The sequence below is a fragment of the Mya arenaria genome, chromosome 7 (assembly GCF_026914265.1).
Source record: "Mya arenaria isolate MELC-2E11 chromosome 7, ASM2691426v1".
In the NCBI taxonomy this organism is placed as follows: Eukaryota; Metazoa; Mollusca; class Bivalvia; order Myida; family Myidae; genus Mya; species Mya arenaria.
In genome coordinates, this window is record NC_069128.1 from 48,359,126 (window position 1) to 48,382,611 (window position 23,486).

Consider the following 23,486-nt stretch of genomic DNA (forward strand, 5'->3'; position numbering starts at 1 on the left):
TATAACCTAATGCAAGTTCTTCTTTATTGTTTTCTACTATTGTAGTTTTGTGCTGTTCTTCCATGTTTCTTGTTTGTGATCTTTGACGTTTACCCATTGCCATTAAACCGGGTTTATGTTTAAACTTTTTACTACTGAGCTTGTTTCTGTAGCTTTTCGCATAAATATTCATTGTATTAAATTGTTGTAAGATGTTAAATTTCAAGCTTATGCACATATATATTACAAGGTTACAAGTCAGCAAAGAGAACGAGGATGATTCCACCAATATCGGAGTTCTCAGTAATGATCATGCGTCGTCGCAGTTCGGACGCCTAATGATAGCTCAATACTCGCTGACTCTGCTGTGTCTATCGGAATTCCACATGTAGATTGCCAGTGGGAAGCTTTACAAGGATAAAGTCACAAACATGGAGTTTGTTAGCATTATCGTGATTGTTCTTGGACTTATATCTATATCTATTGATCCGACATGTGAGTCGTATTGTTTTTTTTAACTATTTCTTTAATCGTATTCTTTATTCAGCTCAGGTTGTTTAGTTTTTAAAAAGTGTTGTTTTTTCTCGGTCATATTTTTTTATTAAATCTTAAATTTATTTTACAAAACATTGCAAACAACATTTGAACTAATGCAGTTATTTAATTTTGTTAAAAGTTGTTTTATTTTTTTTAAATAAAATAATATAGAAGGGCATACAATAAGCTGTTTTTCAAAGTTTGAGCATAAGATATTGCTTTACATCAAAACAAAATAATAGGAACAGTTCAGGAGTTAAGTCGTTTAACCCGTTTCTGCATATAAAGAAACAGTAAGCTATATATACGTTCTAAAAGTCACAATTGTTTATAATCATTTTCATTTAATGACTTGTAATTGTCTTTGTTTTGTCATTGTTGGTTCTATACAATATTTCCAATTCAATGGTTATAATTTACCTACTTATTAAACAGCGAGTTTGCCATCAGCATTTAACATGGATTACAACAAACAACATTTCGAAAGTATGCGTTGTTAGGAATTTAAACCGGACAAATTGAAGTACTATTAAGTGCTCAAATGTCTATAAATAAACGCAAACATTTACATTGAAAAGACAAATTCTTGCCATAAACTCATGCACAATAAAATGTATTGGGTGTGTATAATTTACCGATGACGTATTTAAACACTACAGATATAGCTCATCTTTCTCCATATAACTAGGACAATATGCTGATCAGTTGTGACCAGTTGCATGACCAGTGGTTTAAACAGCGGTCAGAATAATAATACAAATAGACTAATCGATTGCGATTTTGGCAGAGAGAGGCTCGGTTATTCTCTGTCAGAGTGAACGATTGATCTGCATGCACATGCATTAACAAAACCCAAAGTAATGAATGCTTATTGTCTATTATGTTTATAATTAAACAAGGGCCTGGAATACACTACATTAGAAAACACAAACCTACACAGAACCAATCAGACAAAAACGCATTAAATCGATAAAGTACCTAACAATCGGTACCTAACAATCCTTTTTAAACATACCTAGTTTTTTATATAAGTATATATGCACTGTACTGTTGTTCCATGTTTCTTGTTTGTGATGATTTGATTTTGTGTTCTTTGTCTTTTGCGCTTACCAAGTGCCATTAAACAGGGTTTATGTTTAAACTTTTGGCTGCAGAGCCTGTTTCTGTAGTTTTGCACATAAGTATTTATACATAAATTATGGAGTTACCCTCTCGGATGTGTCAGTGAAACACGAGTTATCATGCACATAACCTTACACCTGTCCTACCATCATTCACAGAATAAAAAAAAATGTTTTTAGATAATATAAGATAATCCTATTCATCATATCATTTGTATTTGCTTTATGTGTTGTTTAACTTGATAAAAGAAAATTTGTTCAGTGTTGTTAAGGCCTTTATCGTCTGCCTCTAAACTACAGTCATATTTGAATTGTGGAAACTGGGTTTGCCTATGAAGTTTGCATTATATTACCAAAGTTTAAAATCATTTTTTGCAAAGTGTTTTATATTTAACTGGGTTAGTTGATTATAATGATACATTTCAGTTGCTTAAGAAAAAAACGAAAATGCTCGGAAATGTGTTCAAAGATTGTAAATGTCAGATAAAATATCCCAATATCACATTTTGTGAGTCCGAACACTTAAAGTTCGTCGCAATAATTATTATCCCGCTAAACAGACAAAATGATCATTCTTTTTGACCATCCAATACCAATTGAAAAAAAAATCGATCCGCAAAAAAAATCAACACATTTCACCATCCAGAACACAGACCGAAAAAAAAATTATCCGCTAAACAAAAACAAAAGTGATATATTTTACCATCTTATTCGAATTAAAATCATTATCGCTCCGCTTAACAAACAGCATATCCGTCCTATATTATCATACAATTCACGCTTTGAAGAATTTAGCGCCACGTTTTACAAACTCCAGTTTCATCTTATATTCTATCAACTACGCATTCAAAAATTGTCATCTTTACGCTGAATAAACAACATGTTAATTTTTAACGTTTGAAAACAAAGTGAAAAACGAATCATTCCGCTCAACAAACGATATATTCATCCTATTTAACCACTCACTGCAAATACTAAAAATGGATAACATTCACTATAAAAGCGTATATATTGAAAAGTGTTTTTGAATACTCAGTGATATCCCCATCGGAAATAAAAAAAAACATTCCCTATGGCTATAAAATATGTTTTCAATGCATCCTCAACAGCTTTTGTAATTGTATTCCTTGTAAAAGTGTCCTTTTGTTCTCGCCAATGTTACCTTAAATTTATATTTTGACGTTGTAGTTTTCTATAATATAGACGTATTTTGTACGACCAAAAGTTATATAGCTGCTGCTCCAAAAATATACTTTTTGATACGTCCTGTAGAAAATAATCAACCAAACAATCAATGTAAAGTACAAGAACAAGCACCGTAACCGACCCTGTTAACAGGCACAAATTATGGCCACTAAGGACAATGGGCGAGGGTCACCAGTGTACAAACACCACAATGAGACAAAACACACATCAACATCAACGTTTACCTACTAAAAACCGGTATCTAATGTCGAAAATGAAAAACAAAATAAAAATGATTTAGACAGTATATTCATGTATTAAGCAACAAATTGTTTAACTAAAATTATCTGGCCTCATAGGTGTCATATTAAATTGTACGCAATATATATATTTAAAAATCTTAAAAGCTATTATTTAACGGATTCCCATCTGATAAGTTGTTCTATGGTAAACGCTTGCAATTCGTTGATTCGTACAAACGTATTTTCTCTATATTGGAGATCTTCGCATCCCATTTCGCGTAATGGAATTTCATTGCCATTTGTCTCTTTGTTAATCTCCCCACTGAACAAACAACATTTTCATCAAACAACGCAATTTCTTGTAGTCGATAACAATCAATACAAATTGTATTATAATGAAAAGCCCGCTGTTGAATCACATGTGACTTCCTTGTCGGAAAATGAAAATAAAGATTCTTGGCTCTACTTTATGTTAACTATCATTAGCAAGGTTTTAAATTGTTGTAAATTGATATTAATATACATTTTGTTTTATTTAAAAGATGCCTCAAAACAAACTGTCTGTTTATGCCTTGGACATCCTAAGATGAACGTCTTCAATTGCTCGAAGATTCGAACAATCATTCTACATGCTGTAGATAATATATCGCAGTACATTTCGCGTAACGGCAAAATCGTTGCTTTTGTCTTTGTGTAGTTCAACTAAACACACAACGTATTCCAATTCAAACAAATAAATAAGCTCTAGTCGTTACTAATCAATACAAAAGCATAATTCCTTCATTCTGACAATCCCAGTGTTGAGACAGAAGTGATTTCCTTGCCGGAAATCAAAACGACGATTCTTAACGGCAGAACGTTATGTTTATATTGAATCTTTGAACGCAATTGTGACTTTTTCATGATGAACAAATATAATATTGTCCTCCCAAATGGTGCCACAAACTGGTATAATGCCATTTATATTTCAAATCATAAGACCTCTGTACTTCAAGCAGGGATGCTGATCATGTTCCGAAGGAGTTGCTCCTTGAAACCACCCTTGTAATCAAACGGGCTTTATGTTTAATCATTCGGCTATGGTACTTGTTTCTGTAGTTTTTCATATAAATATTTAAAATATGAAGATAGCAGGAACTGTTTATTGACAATTTCCTAAATTTCAATTATCGAAATGTCATATGCAATAATCACCAACGATCAGAGAAAAAAACAACTGCTCTGTTGACATGCCTAGTCGCATGAAACTGTCATATCCATACAGCCACAAGTCGAACACTACAAGATACCTTAAAGCCAGTTACCATTATGCATTAACGATAACATGTCCTGCTACAGAAACCAATGAAATGTTCATGTTCATGCAGCCATCAGTCGACGTGTACAATAAAGCATATAGACAGTTTACATCGCTTCAATATCGATAAAGTGATCTTTTGATGTTACAGAAAATTATGGAACTTCCATGTCCATGTTGTCATCATTCGAGCCCGACAACAAAACATATAAACAGTTTACAACGCTGCAATTCATATAACATGTCATTGTATTGCTTCAAAATGTGCCATGGAAATAGTTTGTACATGTGAATTATTATGGGATATTATTTGTGTTTTCTGCACCCATACTTATTTCCGCCTTTAGTTGTTCAGAGTTAGAGACTCAATTCTAAAACCTGCAAGTCTTGATTGTGTTCTTGCAAAATAAGAATTAATCAACCATTGGCAATGCATATGCTGATTAGAAACTTATTGTCAAATTATAGTTCTACGATATTCGTCCATAACAAGCTCTTTTATCCATTAACCATAATGTTAAAAGCCACATTTTTTAATATCACCATCAAATCATGTGTTTAGCAACACGATAAATGCGTTTCAACATTGTCATTTATAAATTTTAGTACAACATGTTAATACGGATTGTAACACTTTGCTATTTCAGGTATGTCTGGGGAACGGTTAAATTAGCTTGCCTCACTCAAAAAAGAAACAAATGTTACTATATCGTTTGAATATTTTACTATTAAAATTTCTTTAACCCAGCACATCCGCGGTTTTAATTTGTAACCGAAGGCATCACAAATTGCAAGGTTGAAATGAATAAATAAAACATTATGTCGAGCATTAAAACATTCCCTCCGAATCGATAAACAAGTCCCTAAAGACCTTTCCAGGGAAAACTTGTCAGATAAAACATGACTTAATTCTGAACAAAGCAATTCTATTTTCAATAAATAAAAGAGAAAGTATGAATTTGCGTTTGATGGCTAGACATATAATACAAAATATGCTCATGAAACTGTCTAAAGGTTGTTTGAATTATTCCGTGCGTTATTCACATGTTTGTATGACATACCAATTTTTAAAGGAGTTTTACTGGGCTTATACTATATGAAATTTGAATTGTGCTCACGATACCTCGGTGAAGATTATGTAAACCTTTATTACTGTTCACGTTACTCGCGATTAACTTGATGTACATTATGTGACACCTACTTATTTTCGATTATGCGTGCGATTTACTGGACATAAACTATGTGACATCTACATAATGTCTACGATATTTGAGCATTACCCGACGTAAACTATGTGACATCTACTAATTGTCGATAATACTTAAGGATTACTCGACGTTAACTATGTGACATCTAATCATTATCCACGATACTTGAGCATAACACGACGTTAACTATGTGACATCTAATAATTGTCCACGATACACGACGTAAACTTTGTGACATCTACTTATTGTCTACAATACTTGAGCATTACTCGACGTGTGAACCTGATTATTATTCACAGACCCCTAGTATATAAATCCAGTATACTCTAGAATATAACTTTGGACTTTCTATCATTATGTTCACTAACTTTACAAGTAACGTCTATTTCTTTAGATTTATAGCGGAACAGATCATCAGCTGATGTGTACTCTCGAATACTATTTCAGTTTATTTATAACAAATGTAGTATGACTTATTAATTTTTTAGGTGTGTAACCAAGAATAAACATGTCAAATCAATTGCAATGCTTACATTAACACTAAGCCATTAATGTATATCTAACGGAAATTATCACTTTATATACTTTATATACAAATAAGAGCGTTTAAAAAAAAGCTTTTAGCAGCAAGAATAACAGTTTAAGAAATCTAAAATAAAAAATAGACGAGATATTATTTGCATGTTCAAAGAGAACCCATATTTATGAGCAGCACGATATAACTAAGTTAGCTGACGTAGGTAAAATGACGTGTAGATCTTTAGTATATGAAACGAGAAGAATATTCGTTACACTTCTTTAAGAGAATACCTTACAGCGAGCCTGGTTTATATTCGTTTCTGAGAAATCATGATTGTTCAATGTCTATACTAACGTGAAGGACACAAAACGTCTATAAAAGCAAACTATCCAAATGTTCATCTACAGAATATCGGGAAGCTTGAATATAAAACGCGAACACAAACACCTCCAATTTCCCTATTAATATCATAAAGCACTCAATTCTGCTGGAAATTATAACACTAATTGACGTTATTGTGTTCGTTACATGGCATTGATTTCAAAATTGATATTTTTTAAGTCCTTAAAGGTACAATACAAAGGAATGATTTGTTACAAAAACAATCAACACTATGCTTGTCTTTTTATGCCCCCACAAAGTGGCGGCATATAGGGTTGCCCTTGTCCGTACGTACGTCTGTCTGTCTGTACGTACGTACGTCCCGAAGATTGTTTCCGATCTAATTCTTGAAAACCGTTTGTCCAATCCTCACCAAACTTTAAACACATGTTTGTGACCATAATATCTTGATCAAGTTCGATAGTCATGGAAATCACTTTAGTCATTTAGGAGTTACGGCCCTTTTTTGCCAAAAATACTTCAAAAATATATGTTTCCAATCTAATTCTTGAAAAGTATGTGTCCAATCCTCACCAAACTTTACATACATGATTGTGACCATAATATCTTGATCAAGTTCGATAGCCATGGAAATCGCTTTTGTCATTTAGGAGTTACGGCCCTTTATTTGCAAAAAAAGACTTGAAAAATACGTCCCGAAGATTGTTTCCGATCTAATTCTTGAAAACTGTTTGTCCAATCCTCACCAAACTTTTAACACATGTTTGTGACCATAATACCTTGATCAAGTTCGATAGCCATGGAAATCGCTTTAATCATTTAGGAGTTAGGGCCCTTTATTTCCCAACAATACTTAAAAAATATCTTATCCGATCAAATTTTTGAAAAGGATTTGCCCTTGTTAACTTTACTTTATAGCTCTAATCTTATACCCAATGTTTTGTTTTTCCTTTGTAAGTGATAGAACCACGGTGTGTCACAAACATAACGGTACAGCATTTAGTGATCGTATACTTATCAACATAAGAAGGAACAATTTGGTTTCTTAATTGGTATTATTTTAAAGCAATGAAACTTTAAATTTCCTAGTCTTTATATCATAATTATTATAAGCAGTAGAAGTATACAGATATAAAACGAGTCCATGCATGAGGTTTGAAGAACAAATACTAAACATTGTTTATGTATACGTTTGTGATGGCCGTAACGCAATTTATGCCATTTGATAACAGTTCTAGCATGTCTGCGGCAATTAAATGTGTTTAAATTATTCATAACCAGCCTGTCTGCACAGAACACATGATACAATCAATAGAGTTACTACAGAAAGTCTCTAGGGTCATCTGATACTGATCATACGGGTCGTTATGGTAAAAATAGCAGGTCATGTTACCTCACTTGTTTTACTGAAATTGAATGAGAAATGAAGAATATACACCATATTCTGTATGCATTAAATAAAAGTTTAATACACATATAATGTGTTGTTTGTGGAGGTTTTGTGCTGATGTTCTATGTTTCTGGTTTATGATTGTGTTATATGTCTTAGCGTTGCCCCTTTCGACTATCGTACTGTTTTCTTTAGTTTCTCATATAACTATTAAAACTGATAGGACATTTAATACAAATTGAATACAATTAAATGCTTAATTGGCCATAAAAATGCTTACATTTTTACATATGCTTGCCATTAAATCATGCGCAATCTAATATGTAAGCTGCGTATATTTGCTCAATGGCGAATATAAACACAACAGATATAACCAACTATGCTTGAAACAACATTTACATATAATTAGGACACCGACCTTATCACTAGTGATGTGAACAGCGGTCAATTGAATCACGTATATACGTAGATAAGGCAAAACAATTTTGGCACAGAGAGTCTCTAATATTCTCTGTTAATATTAACAATTGATCTACATGATCATATATTTACAAAAGTCATAACTATGATCGATTGTTTTCTGTTTAGTAAATAAAAATTGTCTAAATGTACATGTATTTACGAAATGTGTGATTTTGTTATAATTTATTTTATTTTGGTAAATAAACTTTGATAAACATAAACATAGTTTTCAAAAACGCATACTGATGATAGGATATTGTCGTCTATTTTGGTAATTGAAAAATAAGATATACATTAACATGTCTTTACAAAACGCATAATTATGATAGAATATTGTCTTTTTTTGCTTGTAGTTAAACATTGATCGACATGTACATGTCATAACAAAGAGCATTAATATATGATGGTTTGTGTTCTCTTATTTTGAAAATTCAAAAATGTTCATTTCTGCAGAATCCAATAGTATGTTTATATGTCCAAAAAGAAAAAAAAGAAAAATGACACTCACATATATCTAAGCACCATTAATTGATCCTAACAGCAACAAAACAAAAGACCTTAAGAAATAGAAACACATATTCAAAGCTTAATATAGATAGCACAACGAAAACTTTTTGTTCGTCCCGCTAAACAATCAAAGATTTCATCCCATTTCAACTTTCAAAACACACTCTAAAACATTAATCGTCCCGATAAATCAACAACATTTTCATTCTATTTTACCATCCAATTCAAACAGAAAAAACAAACGTCCCTCTAAACAAATAATACATTCATCAAATGTCATTATCCACTGCAAACACCGCAAAGTCGATAACAATCAGCACAATAGCGTTATTTCATTATACCGGACAGCCAACGGTTACTGAATCAGCAGTGATTGCCCTGAATGTAAATCAAAACATCGATTCCTAATGCCTGTAAGCATGTTGATAAAACATATTTAAAGCTTAGTTGGTTTCATTCCTGACTTTTCATATTGTTCTCTGAGATGTTAATTTTTTAAGTATATGTTAACGTTTAAGCGTTGTTGTTTTATCAAGTATAGAATGTTGTACTACCGATAGGGATGTTGCTACTGATCCAAATAATAGCTTTCATGAATACGTCGTGTATAACATAGTCAACAAAAACCTCAATAAAGACTTCAATGAAGAACTCTCCTAGTGATTTATATAGTACATATGTTGTTTGTGGTGAATTCTGCTGTTGATCCCTGTTTCTGGTTTGTTTTTGTGTTCTAAGTCTTTGGCGTTTACCTTGCGACATTAAACGGGGTTTATGTTCGAAATTTCGACTGCTGAGCTTGTTGCCGAATTTGTCCATATAAATATTCAAGGGCAAAAACATTAGCCAAAATTTAAAAGAAAACATGTTAAGAGTTACAAAGATATGGCCCAGACGACAACGAACGAACGCCACAAACAGACCGCGCACGCAATAATATCAAAGTCTACATATAACACACTTGTAGCATATGTCTAGACTGGGATACAACATAAATACGATTAAGACATATACCTTAAGCATCACATTAATAAATATCATTATCAAGGATCTAAATTGGCATCTTTTGATAGTAATATACATTGATTATTATTACATAAATGTTATTTGCTAGGTTCCCTTCTTTCATGCATAAGACGCTTTAAGAAAAACGAACTTTTTATTGCTCAATGCTTCAAACAATTTAATTTTCTCAAGCTCAAGATTGGAGAAGAAATACGATTAAATCACATACGGCGTAACAGAAAACTCAATGCTTTTGTCAATATGTCAATCTTGCCACTTAACAAAAAATATTTTCATCCTCTCACATCATCCACCTCAAACAAAGAAATTACCTGTAGTCTATGACAATCAATACATTTGCTTTATTGCACTATCCTGAAAGGCCCAGTGTTGAATCATGAGTGATTTCCTTTCCGGAAATTAACAGAACGATTTTAATGGCTGCACTATATGTTTACATAGAATCGTTGTAAGCGTTGGTGACTCCATTCAAGATGAAATAATCTAGTATTGTCCTCGCAAATGGTTACACAAATTGTTATACAAATATATATTTTACAATTTAAATTTCCAATTCTAACACTTATGTTGTCCCAGCAGGAATGCTGATCCTGTTTAATACATTAAGATGAGTTAACCCTCGACAGAACATGAACAATTAAATAGTGGAAACTGTCCCTTGGCAGTATCCTTAGTTGTGATCTAGTTGCAAATGCCACAATTCCATTTCAAGTGTAAGAATTCACATTTTGAGTCTGAGTCTGAGTTTCAGCTTTTTTTTTAAATGGCCTCTGTTGTATCCACCACAAGGCTATGCACTAAGTTATATGCAAAGCAAATTCTGAATATTTTGATATTAGCCAGTCCGTGTGGTACATTTAACAGACATGCAAGAATAACTTGGATTTATGATATTATATGCATGGATTGGAAACAAAATTAAATCTTAGTGTTTAAGGTTTTCAGGCATATTCTATAACATTTAAATGTTATGGTATTCGATCTAAAAATAATTTACTCATGCTGTTTTACGCTTCATTATTGATGTTCACCCTCAAAGCGATTTTTAAGAAATAAAATGTATGCGCTTAAAAAGTGTCTTTTAACCGCTTAAGTCAAACATCCTATAAAATATTGTAAAACTTATATTGTAAAGCTAGATCGTATGTGCCCTAGGGCCTTTCATTATTTTACATCGTGGCTAAAAACTGTTGCTAATGTGAGCAGACAATCATTGTCAGATTAGGTTTACAACGAAACGGACAATAAGTAAAACTATTATATAAATTGTTTACTAGTGCATGATCTTGAACACAGATTTACCGCGGGTTTTACTGGTAACAAAACGGTAGGCAACATTATTTGCATTTTGGTGAATAATAACTTAACATTATATCGAGCAATCAAACAACCCTCTCAATCGATATACAAGAAGTCCCTAAAGACGATAACGGCGGCAAAACTGCCAGATAAAAAAGAGCTAAATGTCACAGTACGTTTGTTTGCTCAAAGCAATTCTATTTGCACTAATAATAGGGAAAGTATAAATTTGCGTTTGTTAGCTAGACACACAAAAATGATAATTGCACTTAAAATTCTCATCACGAATATTGTGAAAAGAGATAACATTAAACTATTCAATGCATGTTTTAATAGTTTTGTGTCATAACCAAGCGTCTTTCAAGCCTGTTATTTGAATATTCATCAATAGAAAATCGTGGTATGAAAGGCGCACTTAACACAACGATTTCCAGATTAATTTGAGAGAGCAATTAATTATGCAGGAAGAAAACAAAACTAATCAACGACGTTGTGTTTGTTTCACGGCTATGTATTCAAAATTCAATTTGTAAAGTCATAAAACAGTAGAAATAAGGAATATTTTTTTGTTACAAAGACCTTCCGCATCGCTGTAATTGCGCTTTTCAATTAGTTTTTTTTTATCAGTTGTGTTTTGTTTTAGTTTCAATTTCTACTGTAAGTGGGTTTGCTGTCCTGTATCACAAAGTTAATGATCGAGCTCAACTATTGTACTGATAAAAACACACTTAGAAGATAGAATTTGCTTTCTTGCATTCGTTTGACTTTGAGGTAAATGTACATTTAAATAGGTGATATGTGTATGTATTATCATATGTCAGGGAAAATGAACATTTCAATTTACTAGTACTTAAACCATTTTTTTAATAGCGTTTTAACCTTTTTTTCCAACTTAAAATTACGTTCTATTAGCGTACCTTTGTAAGGACCATAACGCAATGCGTGCCATTGTATGTCCATTTAAGTATGTTTGTGGCAATTATATGTGTGTAACTTATTTATGACACAAATTTCTAAGCGGCTAGTCCGCAAAGAAAACATGATATAATCAATAATCAGTAGCTACAGAAAGTCCAGCATATGGTTCTGATTATGATGGAATAAAATCGTTACTATGGAAATCGCAGTTCATGTAAACTCTGAAATGGAATAAGAAATAAACAACGTATACTATAATCAGCCTGTTTGCACAAAGCACATGATACAATCAATAGAGTTACTACAGAGAGTCCGGAGGGAAATCGTTAATAAATTAAGAAATGAAGAATATAAACCATATATGGTATATCCGAGATATAAATATATCAAAAGAATAAAAATCGGCAATGTAGTTCATCGGCAAACGTGATTGAAAGGTGAAATGTTGAAGAAGATTGTTTCACAATCATTAAAATATATTCTAATGTTGGTTAACCAGTATTATTTTATAAGTCTTAATAATAAAATGATTTAGTTGAAGGTTTGCACAATCAGATATTTCAATATTTATGCAAAAAGCTGCAGAAACAAGCTCAGTATCATAAACCCAGTTTAATCGCACTGGGTTAACGCCAAAGTCATAGAACATAAAATCCACAAACAGCACACTAACCGTAACCCTCAAGTCATATAGTAATATTTTATTTAAATCAAAGGGAACAGAACGATTATCACAAAACACACATTAACTGCTTTATGTTTTATCAATTTTTGATTGCGGCAATTATTTGCGAAATGAATTATGCACGCTGTTTAACAATAATGGTATAACTGCTGTTTAAAAAATAAAAAATAAAAACAACGATTGAATAAGTCGCCTGACCACTGTTTAAACAGTTAACAGACCCCTCATATCGGAGTCTCTCGAAACAGCATAACACTGATTTTCAGAAGATTTCATTTTACAGTGGCTAAAAAAAGTACATATGACCACGCGATTTGCAGTGAATGACAGGCATATACATCTGAGGCATGTGTTTTTGGAGATTGTTTTCGCTTTTAGGCTTGCCATGTAGATACGTTAGTTGTATTGGATGAGACAGCGCGATAACAGAAGCCAATAATGGTATTATTAATTCATTAGAATGATGCAATCCTTGACAAATACTTCAGCGTTGCATCGTTCTACACTATTCTATCAAAGGAAATTTTGGAGAGAGGGATTGCATCACTAAAATACAAACAAATGTAAAATATTTAGTGTAAAATAATATATAATATACGTGTAAAAGCAGAAACTAGCATAGTCTTTTATATGCTTAGAAATAATTTCATAGCTTTTCTGTAAAAGCATATTTAGAAATTAACATCACTTACTGGCTTGTTTGCACCGGTTTTGACCCGTGGTGCCCCATGTGAGAACCCCTTTAAGTCACGTGATTCCTCACCCTGAAAACGTAAGGGTTTTTGACCTGTTGACCATAAAACAATAAGCGTTTTTTTACATAGTATATTGTTCATATAGTATAGTAGTTCATTCTGTTGGAACGATACTAAGGGCAATCTTTCTAGCGCCGTTCAAAAATGTTTGAAACTTCCGATTTATTCGTTTGCTTCCCTTTTAGGTAGGAAAATACCTTATTTTCTTTAATGCTCTTGAATTTCGTCTTAAGAGGGTATTAATGTTGACATGCGTTTATATTACTTTCATATAGCCATTTCAGACAAAGATAACGTCCGCTTTTGGCCAGTTTTTGTCTTTCTTAAAGAATGGACCTCAAGTTATAATTTGGACTTCGTACTACAGATTAAACAGAACCTATACATTGATTTCAAATATATTGGCCAGTTTTTGTCTTTCCTAAAGAATAGACCGCTAGTTTAAATTTTGACTTTGTGCTACATATTTAACACATCATACACATGTATTTCAGACGCAGTGGCAATTGAAACACGCGAAAAATAATCTAAGCTGTGGAATATTACTGATCCATTTCTCATTGAAACCCCTATTTCTTAAAAGCCCTTCATTTACCTCAAACGTTATATAAAAAGACATGTTCTATGTCCCGATTCTGTAAAAGAAATAGGTTTAAACATTCTTAATTAGCATGCTCCTCCTTTGAATCGCAGGGCTTCACATTATAAAAAGCTCATGAAAAACATTAATTTATTTTAACTATTTTAAACAGAATATCCCAAAAAGGTTGAAGATACTTCTGCGACTATAAACAAAATATTTTTTTAAAGACAAGACAACCTTGAACACATAAAAAGCAATATGTAATGGGCAGTGTTCATATTACTTGCAAGTGTGAATCACGCACTTTCCATCTCTTCGGTCTGTCAGTTATATGTATGTATTGACAACTGTTGCTCTTATTGACGTTCATGTTATGTTGTATTCCTTTGAGGAATTAAGTGTCATGCAATGTGTATTCCAAGACAGGCAATCACTCCATTTACCTGTGTACACAGTGTCATTTGGAAAAAAACATAACCTTTCGAAAAAATGTTCAATAAATTTATAAATCATATGGACTTTACATATGATATATTCCTTCAACTGCCAAGAACATGATTGACATGACATAAACTTATTTCAATATCTATCATTGAATCATGACAAAACCACAATTATCTGATTTTCCTGTTTCCCCAATAACATAAGAAGACCACACTCTGACTTAACATTGGGACAACTATGTTGACTGAGTTAAGGTTATTATAGCACTCTTCAAACTCGTTGTAAAATAAAGAAAGTTCAAACAACAGAAACTCATGTTAAGTAAAACGTGTATGTAAAACCAGCATTTGGCAGAAAAAACATGTTTTATTATATATCTAAAGTGACATTCAAGCATTTTAAGATATGCGTTTACAAATTGTATCATTTCTTTGAAGGAATTAATTTTATGAGCCACATGAGACATTTAATTACATCTAACCGACCATGATAAATTTTCCCCGTATAGCGTATTCACACTCGTGCCCATTGTATTTAATTTGGCCCTAAACATGTGCCGCAAAAACAGTGTCATAGTTATCGCTTTTCTGCTACTGGTCTAGTCCTTGTAGCTTCCATTGTATTATTGAATTGGTAAGCCTCAAGCTCACCGCACATATATAGGACAATGTAACAAGTCAGAAAAGAGAACGAGAATGATTTTATCAATACCAGAGCTCTCAGTAATGATCATGCGTCCTCGCAGTTCGGACGCCTAATGATAGCTCAATACTCGCTGGCTCAGCTGTGTTTTACGGAATTTCCATGTAAAGACTGCCAGTTGGGAGCTCTACAAGGATAAATATGGAATTCGCTTGCAATTTCGCGATTGTTCTTGGATTTATATCTCTATCTATTGATCCCATATGTAAGTTTCTTTAGCGTCGCTGTTGACATTGTTTTTGATTGTCATTATTTTGATCTCCTGGTCGAGCTTTGATTATCTGACGTTGTTTGTTTATTACTAAGTGTTGCATATATCGCGGTCACTTTTGCATTTAATCCAAAAAATATATTTACAGAAGTGTGCAGTATGCAACAAACCATATTGTAACTATGAAGTAATTTCTTTTTTTTATACTTTTTATGATTTGAAAGGATATCTAAATTGGCTAAATCATTGATGTTTTTAAACGTTGTACATTAGGTTTTTCTTCGTAAGAAAACAATTTGACTGGCACAGTTCAGGAGAACATTCGTTTAAAATTGTCTGCATGCAAACAAACGATTGGCTATGTATAATGTTTACCAATCTGTGTTTTTTTCCATCATCATTCACCATGGTTGACCACAACTTTATAATGAGGCGGTATTAGTAATATAAACGTAACACATTAGAGTACCATTAAATGCTCATTTACCTATAAATAATCGCACCTTGACATTATATTAGGCACACTCTACTGTATTGACCGATGGTGTGTACAAAGATATAAAACAGTTTGCTTAAAATATCATTTCAACATTACCAGAACAATGTGTTGCTCATTTATTTCTTGTCGTATGACCAGTGGTGTGAACAGCGGTCAGAATACGTTTTACGTCGACTAATCAATTATATTTTTGGCATAGAGAGTGTCTGTTATTCTCTGTTAGAATTAACATTTTTTTCTAAAACATGCATGTAAACAAAGCATAATTATGATTAGAAAGTGTGTTTTATTTTTGTTCCTTTAAAATTGATCTACATTTTCAAAATGAATTATTATGATGGGATGTGGACTTCTTGTCTGGTAATTACAAATTCGAAAAAAACTACCTTTTCATAATCCAAAACTATTTGTATTCGTGGAAAGAGAACTACAAATAAAATAAAAGAAAATGACATATTACCTAGCAGCAAATTTGTTCCTTAAAGCACGCAAAACCAAAAGACCATAAGGAAATGAATAACCATATATAAGGTATCACATGTCAGCACTTAAATAGTAAAAGAAAAATATTATTTAGAAATAGTCTCACTTATTAATCAGCGCATTGTTTAAATATCATTATCTAGAATCTAAATCGTCATAATCTGATATCAATATATATTTACACAATGTATTATTATTTAAAAAAACGCCATTTTACAGATTCCCATTGTTATTGTCTACGACCTTCTAAGATGAACGCTTTCTATTGCTCGATGATTCGAACAATTATAATTTCTCTAAATTGGAGATACTATAACGCTGCATCACTCTCTCCCTGAACAAGCAACATTTTCATCCTCTTCCATCATCCACTTCAAACAAAAAATACCTCTAGCCGATTGCAATCAATACAAAGGCTTAATTATATTGTTCTGCAAATCCGAGTGCTGCGTCAGGAGTGATTGCCTTGCCGGAAATCAAAACAAAGATTCTTAATGGGTGCACTCAATGTTTACATTGCATCTTTGTAAACATTGGTGATTACATTCATAGTGAATAATTCTGATATTTGCCTCGTAAATGGTTCAGATTATTCTATGTTGCCATTTTATTTTCCAGTTATGATACATTTTTCAACCAGCAGGGATGTAGATCCTGTTGAATTGATTCTGGATAATTTTCCCCTTGAAAGCACGAGAACGTTTACAGTATGAATATAGCGGCGACTGTTTATTGACAGTTTCTTAAGTGGTTTTCTTGTTTCGACAATCACAATGTCAGAGTAAACATTCCCTCGTAATCGATAAACAAGGAGTCCCTAAAGACCTTTCCGAGAGCATATCTGCCAGATAAAACAGAACTGAATGTCACAGTACTTAATTTTAAACAAAGCAGTTATATTTACCAATGAATAATTTGGAAAGTGTGAATTTGCGTTTGATGGCTAGATTCACGGACTGTTAATATGTGCGAGAAATTGTCAATACGAACTTTATGAAAACTTTTACTTTTACTTTTTTACTTTTATGAACTTTTGTTATAATTTCTACTCTATACGCTGTACTCTTGTAATACCCATAATATTTTCGTTCAAGCATGTTTGCGGCAAATAAATGTGATTAAATTATTCATAACAAATATTTCTAATCAGCCTATCTGCACAGAACAAATGATACAATCAATAGAGTTACTACAGAGACTCTCGCGGGTCATCTAATACTGGTCAACAAGATCGTTATGGTAGAAGTCGAAGGTCACGTGTTAGGCTGAACTAATAAATGACGAATACATTCATATTTGGTTTATCTAAATTATAAAAGTCTAATAATCAGCAATCTTTCTTACCACCAATAATGTCAGATGTGTTTCCTTCGTCAATATTCATGGACAATGTCATATAATGCTTTACGTGCAGCGCATGTACATAACAACACTGTTATATAATGCTTAAAGTGAAGAGCTGCGTATTTTATTTCACAATTAATTGCCCCTACTGAAAGAAGCAGTTGTGAAAACAAGGCTTATTATCGTTATAAACGTTGATTATGTTTGTTTACAATGAAACTGAGTTGAGTTTTATTGCGTCTTTGTTGTGCTAATCGTTCTTCCCCTTAGGAGTTAAAGCGTACATTCTGACTTTGAATGTCTAATTGGACAGACGTTAGACTTTATTGTTCTATTATTAAGACTTCTTAAAAAACATTTTTGTTTCAATGACTGTAAAACAAGTATTTTTAACATTTGACTTATCAATAACTTTTCCCATAGTTTCTCAAAAAGGACATAGGTCTGGTTTCTGCCGAGCAATAGGACTCGAGAGTGATTTCTTCACATACAAGCTAAAATACATAATTCTTTTCTTAACTGAAAACAAGGGCTATACATTTACGTATCCATCCAGATGAAACATGGTAATTTCAAAACGAACTTAACTGGGTTTGGACATTTTAAGGACGAGTGTTGCCATGAATATCGATGTGAAGCTGTCAGAAACCATGGATAGACCATCGTAAAATAACTTTTATCCTTTTTATGAACTAAGATTTATGAACACGTATTCAATATAAAAACATAAAAAAGTATATTGACCTTATCAATTGAGTGTAAAAGTTAAATTTCATGAACATAAATTTGCACAATGACCTAATCTTTACCTCTCTCTTATAATTGTGACATCCAGGTCAGACCGTCTATATTCGATCTACTTGTATATGCACTTGGTTAGACTTACGAAGCCCATGCCAATGGATGACAAGAAAATAAAGTGAGGTAGTCTAGTTAGTGTTGTTGTTTTTGCACACTATCCTTTCACCAAGGCGGCCATGGTTCGAATTCCCGAGCTATGAATGAACTTACTCTGAGTCACGATGCTGCGCAAGATGAAACCGGATAACCCGGAGAAGAAGTATTGATTACCTACCAAACTCACATGCGCCAAGGCCGGGAATTCGAACCATGGCCGCACATTAGTTATCACATTCGTTGTACAATAAATACAGCTTTAACTAAACTAAAGGGAAGAAGGCGCCTCTTTAACACCGACATTTGACAGAAAACCATGCCATTTAAATAATGCAATGCAAACTCCAGGAACATTCATGCTTTGTGAGATGTGCGTTTTCGAAAAATAATATTCGTTTATAGCAAACAATTTTAATGAGCGGCATGTGACATTTTATTTCATCTAATTGACCTGGGTAAATCAACCCCGTAAAGCTTAAACTTATAACAACGAGAAAGATACTAAGTACTGAGTCTTAAATCCCCTTTGATATTGTCTGATCCTTTAATGGGCTTCGTCATGACATTGTTGTTTCCATTGTTTTAATTAAATGTCTTTCTTGTGTGGATACAAAACTGCACTGGAGCCGAATAACAAATTTGTCCAACACTGATTATACAGCATTGATATAAATGGCGTACAATAAAATCAAAACTGTTCCTGGATTGATGTCAGTAAGCACTTTGTTCTGCAGGAAATTAACAAAACCAATCATCGATGTTATGTTTGTTGCATGGCTTTGATTTCGACATTAATTGTCTTTAGACTTTTAACAGAAGCAATAGGGAAAACGAACATTCATTTCAAAGAGTTCAATATCCTTCCGCTAATGTTAAAAAAAATAATTGTGAATTTCATCAAGACTTGACTTACTTTGACTTATTAACTATCGTTTCAAAGAGTTTCATATCCTTCGGAAAATGTTGAAATATCACTTTGTTGTGAATTTTCATCCAGACAAGTCTTGAGTTATTATTATTATTATTATTATTATTATTATTATTTTTATTATTATTATTATTATTTTTATTATTAATTTTTATTAATATTATTATTATAATTATTATTATTATTATTATTATTATTATTATTATTATTATTATTTATTTTTATTTTTTTATTATTTTATTATTATTATTATTATTATTATTATTATTATTATTATTATTATTATTATTATCATGTCTATTATTATTATTATCATTATTATCATTATTATTATTATTAGTAGTAGTAGTAGTAGTAGTAGTAGTAGTAGTAGTAGTAGTAGTAGTAGTAGTAGTAGTAGTAGTAGTAGTAGTATTTTTATTGTTATGAAACTAAAGGTGTTTTCATAAGTTTTTGAACGAACGTATCTAGACATAGTTTTATGATTGTCATAACTCAATTCGTGTCAATTTCTATCCGTATAGGCATGTTGAGGCAATAATATATGTTTGCATTATTCATAACAAATACTTCCAATCACCCTGTTTGCTCAGGTAAACATGATACAATCAATAGAGTAGCTGCAGAAAGTCCCGCGGGTAAACAGTAAACATACAGTATATATGAAGGCATATATATATATAAATATACAGCGCATATAAACATACTGAACACAACATGGCTTATGATTAGTAAGTGGTTGCTACTTCATTTGTGAACGAATGCATTATCACTACCCTAGTATTGGTCACCTTGCATGGAGAGTCTATGCGTGAAATGCTCGTTCATCATTCATATTGTATAATATATATGTAACATCATAATACACCGTCTGTCTATAATTCATTACAGCGTATGTACGTAATGGGGGAGAGCGGCTCCTATACAATTCCTAGTTATTCCATCGGGAATTGCCATGAATGATTTACGATGGAAAACACGACCTGATCAATAACATGACTCTCCAAGCAACAACCGTACATCGCTGGTATGGCTGACATACTGACTCTAGTATTTTCCATAAATACAATATCCAATACAAAGTTATCAATTGTTTCAATAGAGGAATGTTCGAAGGCAGCAGATACTCAAACAGAGACACACAACTTAAAATTACTGCATATTCATACTTAATAATGATGCATTCAGATAACTATATAAACAATTGTCATGGTTATGGTATAGATGCAATCATTATGGATGCATACTGGAACTGGTATCGTCCGTTAAAACAATCAAAATTACAGGGACAAGCCGAATTGACAAACATTTAGAGGCACAAGTTGCAAAGGCCTTCCAAACATACAAGGAGAGACACAACACAACACAGACATAGTACATGATGATATGTTTAGTGTATGTGTAAAGAACAGGTGTTACTGGCTTACTACAGTACACACGGGTCTGAGAACACGTTTGATTCCTATGTAATGTCAAAAGCTTTCGTCTTGATAAAATAAAGGACAAAGGCTATAGCAATGTACAACGAGGTTAATATCATATAAGCCAGTATTATTTAACATGTATATACAGGGGTTTCAATTTTATGGCGCTTCGAACTTTCCAGATGTACTGTTACAAGTAATATATCCGGCTTAAAACAATGGAATGCAGACATCATTGTTTATCCATTTGTGTTACTAAATCTAAGACCATATTGATGCTGAGGCTGGTAAACATGTGAGCAAAAGTAAAAACATGCCTAAGAACATGACCTAATGACAGTTAACTCCTAAAAATTTCTTTGTTTATGTTCTTTGACAATGTAAATAAATCCATACATCTAGTATTACAGAAATTGCAGCAAGCTTTAAAAAAATCTTTGTTTATGGTCTTTGGCAATGTAATTAAATCTATACATCTAGCATTACAGTAATTGCAGCAAGCTTTAAAAAGGTTTACAAAAGAAAGTCTTTGGAGATGTTTATTTTCTAAAAACAGTTAGAAATGTTCGTTATTGATCACATTTTTTTACCAAAAGATGAAACGATCATTTTCGGCATTTGTGTACACGCCGTTTATTGTCATAGCCATATTCGGACGTTAGTTTAAACGTATTTTATTTTTACAACGATTGCGAATCAAGCTATTGCAACTTATATTAATCACTCTCGTTGGCATGATGTTGCGCAAGAGTGTGGTCTTCTGTTGTGGGGAAAACCGGAGTACCCGGTGGAAACCCACTTGTCCGTCTCCGTGACTATATACCAAACTCACAAGCGCCTAAGCCGAGAATCGAAACCGGGTCGCCTAGGTGAGAAGCGAGTGCACTAACCACTGCGCTAACCGGACAACCGGACGTTTTAACAGTTCTATTATGACGGAATACATTAAAAACACCAGTCGTTTTATATTTTATATTATTCCATAAGACTCGTTGGCATCATGAAATAACTGAATTATATCGTTTTAATATACTACTACAATAATGCTTCTCAACATGATGCCATGAATAAATGCGTTTTTAATTATGCGCGTTGCATGGCGACGTTTTATTATTTTTTTCGCTTCAAATCATCCTATGTTTATCAATGGCATAACTAGAATATCACATTTCTGACAATTAAATATAAAACTTATTAATGTGGAGTAGATACAAAAAATGTCAAGGCTCGTAATAACAAGTAAAACTTTAATTACCTCCGTTTTGACTAACCATTCATGTAATATCCTCTATTTTTTGCCTTTGTCAGCAATATATTATTGAATGTCAAGTATAAGTTGGTTTTTCTAATACACACACATCATTCCTTTTATGGAAATTATTTCTACGAGTAACAGAATAACATCAAAGTAATTAATTGTAACTAGTTGACGTTGGTATGAATAAAACCTTAGTGCCATGGTAACGCTCAACATATTTTCAACTCTATTATTTTGATCTTGAGTTTTCAAGACATTCAGAAAAAATGTGTGTTTTAAATAGTTAGTATCTATGATTGCTTACGTCGTTTTGGACAAGGTTCATGTTGTTTTTACTGAAAATTATACTTTTGTTAAAAATGGAACAAAATCAAAATTGTTATAAGATAGTGCTTTAATTCGTAAAAAATAACAAGAAAAATTAACGAATTAATTTTAATAATTTTCAATAGTGTATTTATGGCAGCAATAAAGTAAGCAAAGCGGTGATATCCCTCTGAAATTCTTTGAGGTTTCCTTTGTTGTGCCTTTACTTTGACGTATATCATATTGCAAACACCGTTTAAACACAACATGAAAATTAAATGGACAGGTGTTTGTAGTACGTTCAATATAATTTCAAATGTTTCCGTTTGACATTTTGATGTAACAGGAAGTAGCAGCCTACGTTCTATGTATAACAAATTGTACTCACTAAATTCATTGTGAAAGAACAATAGCAATCGACTGTCCATTTTAAGTGATTATGAGTTAAAACTTCTCTATTTAATACGCCGATATGAAAGTTATCTTTATTAGTCAAAATAGTAGCATTATTTTAATAACTGTTTTCTCTGTGATTGAAGCGTTGTATTTACAAAAACCATTAAGCTTTAACTTGCAAACATTTTTTGTTTAAAATTTAAAATGCTACAAACAATTACATGGCGGAACGGCACACCAACCTTATTTATGTACATTTATTAATACGCCAATTTAAAAAACCCATCAAGTTCCAGTCAACAATCCGAGCAATTCGGGTATCAGAACAGATCAAGATTGCAGTTTCGTTTTATCATCGAACATATTTAACAATATTGTATACCTTTGATATTGAATGTATCTTACTTAGGTTTTAGCATATAGGACCTGTCAGAACTAATTTGTTATTTTTTATTTTTTTTAAGCCGAAGGTTTGTAAGTTATTAAACTTTAGAAGGTCTGTCGATCCCGATTTTCATTCGGAACCTTTTTACCCGTT

At 32.4% G+C, this 23,486-nt stretch overlaps 1 protein-coding gene across 2 annotated transcripts in view; it reads left to right on the forward strand.

Annotated features, from left to right (window-relative positions):
- The first annotated feature begins 315 nt into the window (after positions 1-315).
- The window catches only part of LOC128240134 (uncharacterized), a 51,449-nt gene continuing 28,278 nt past the window's right edge, over positions 316-23,486 (forward strand). The window contains exon 1 of one of the 2 annotated variants that reach the window (XM_052956655.1): positions 316-474. In XM_052956655.1, coding sequence (XP_052812615.1) covers positions 411-474 — 64 coding nt within the window. In that variant the 5' untranslated portion in view covers positions 316-410. Of the gene's footprint in view, positions 475-15,169; positions 15,408-23,486 lie in introns of those variants that run through there. The other variant, XM_052956654.1, reaches the window with a different exon arrangement.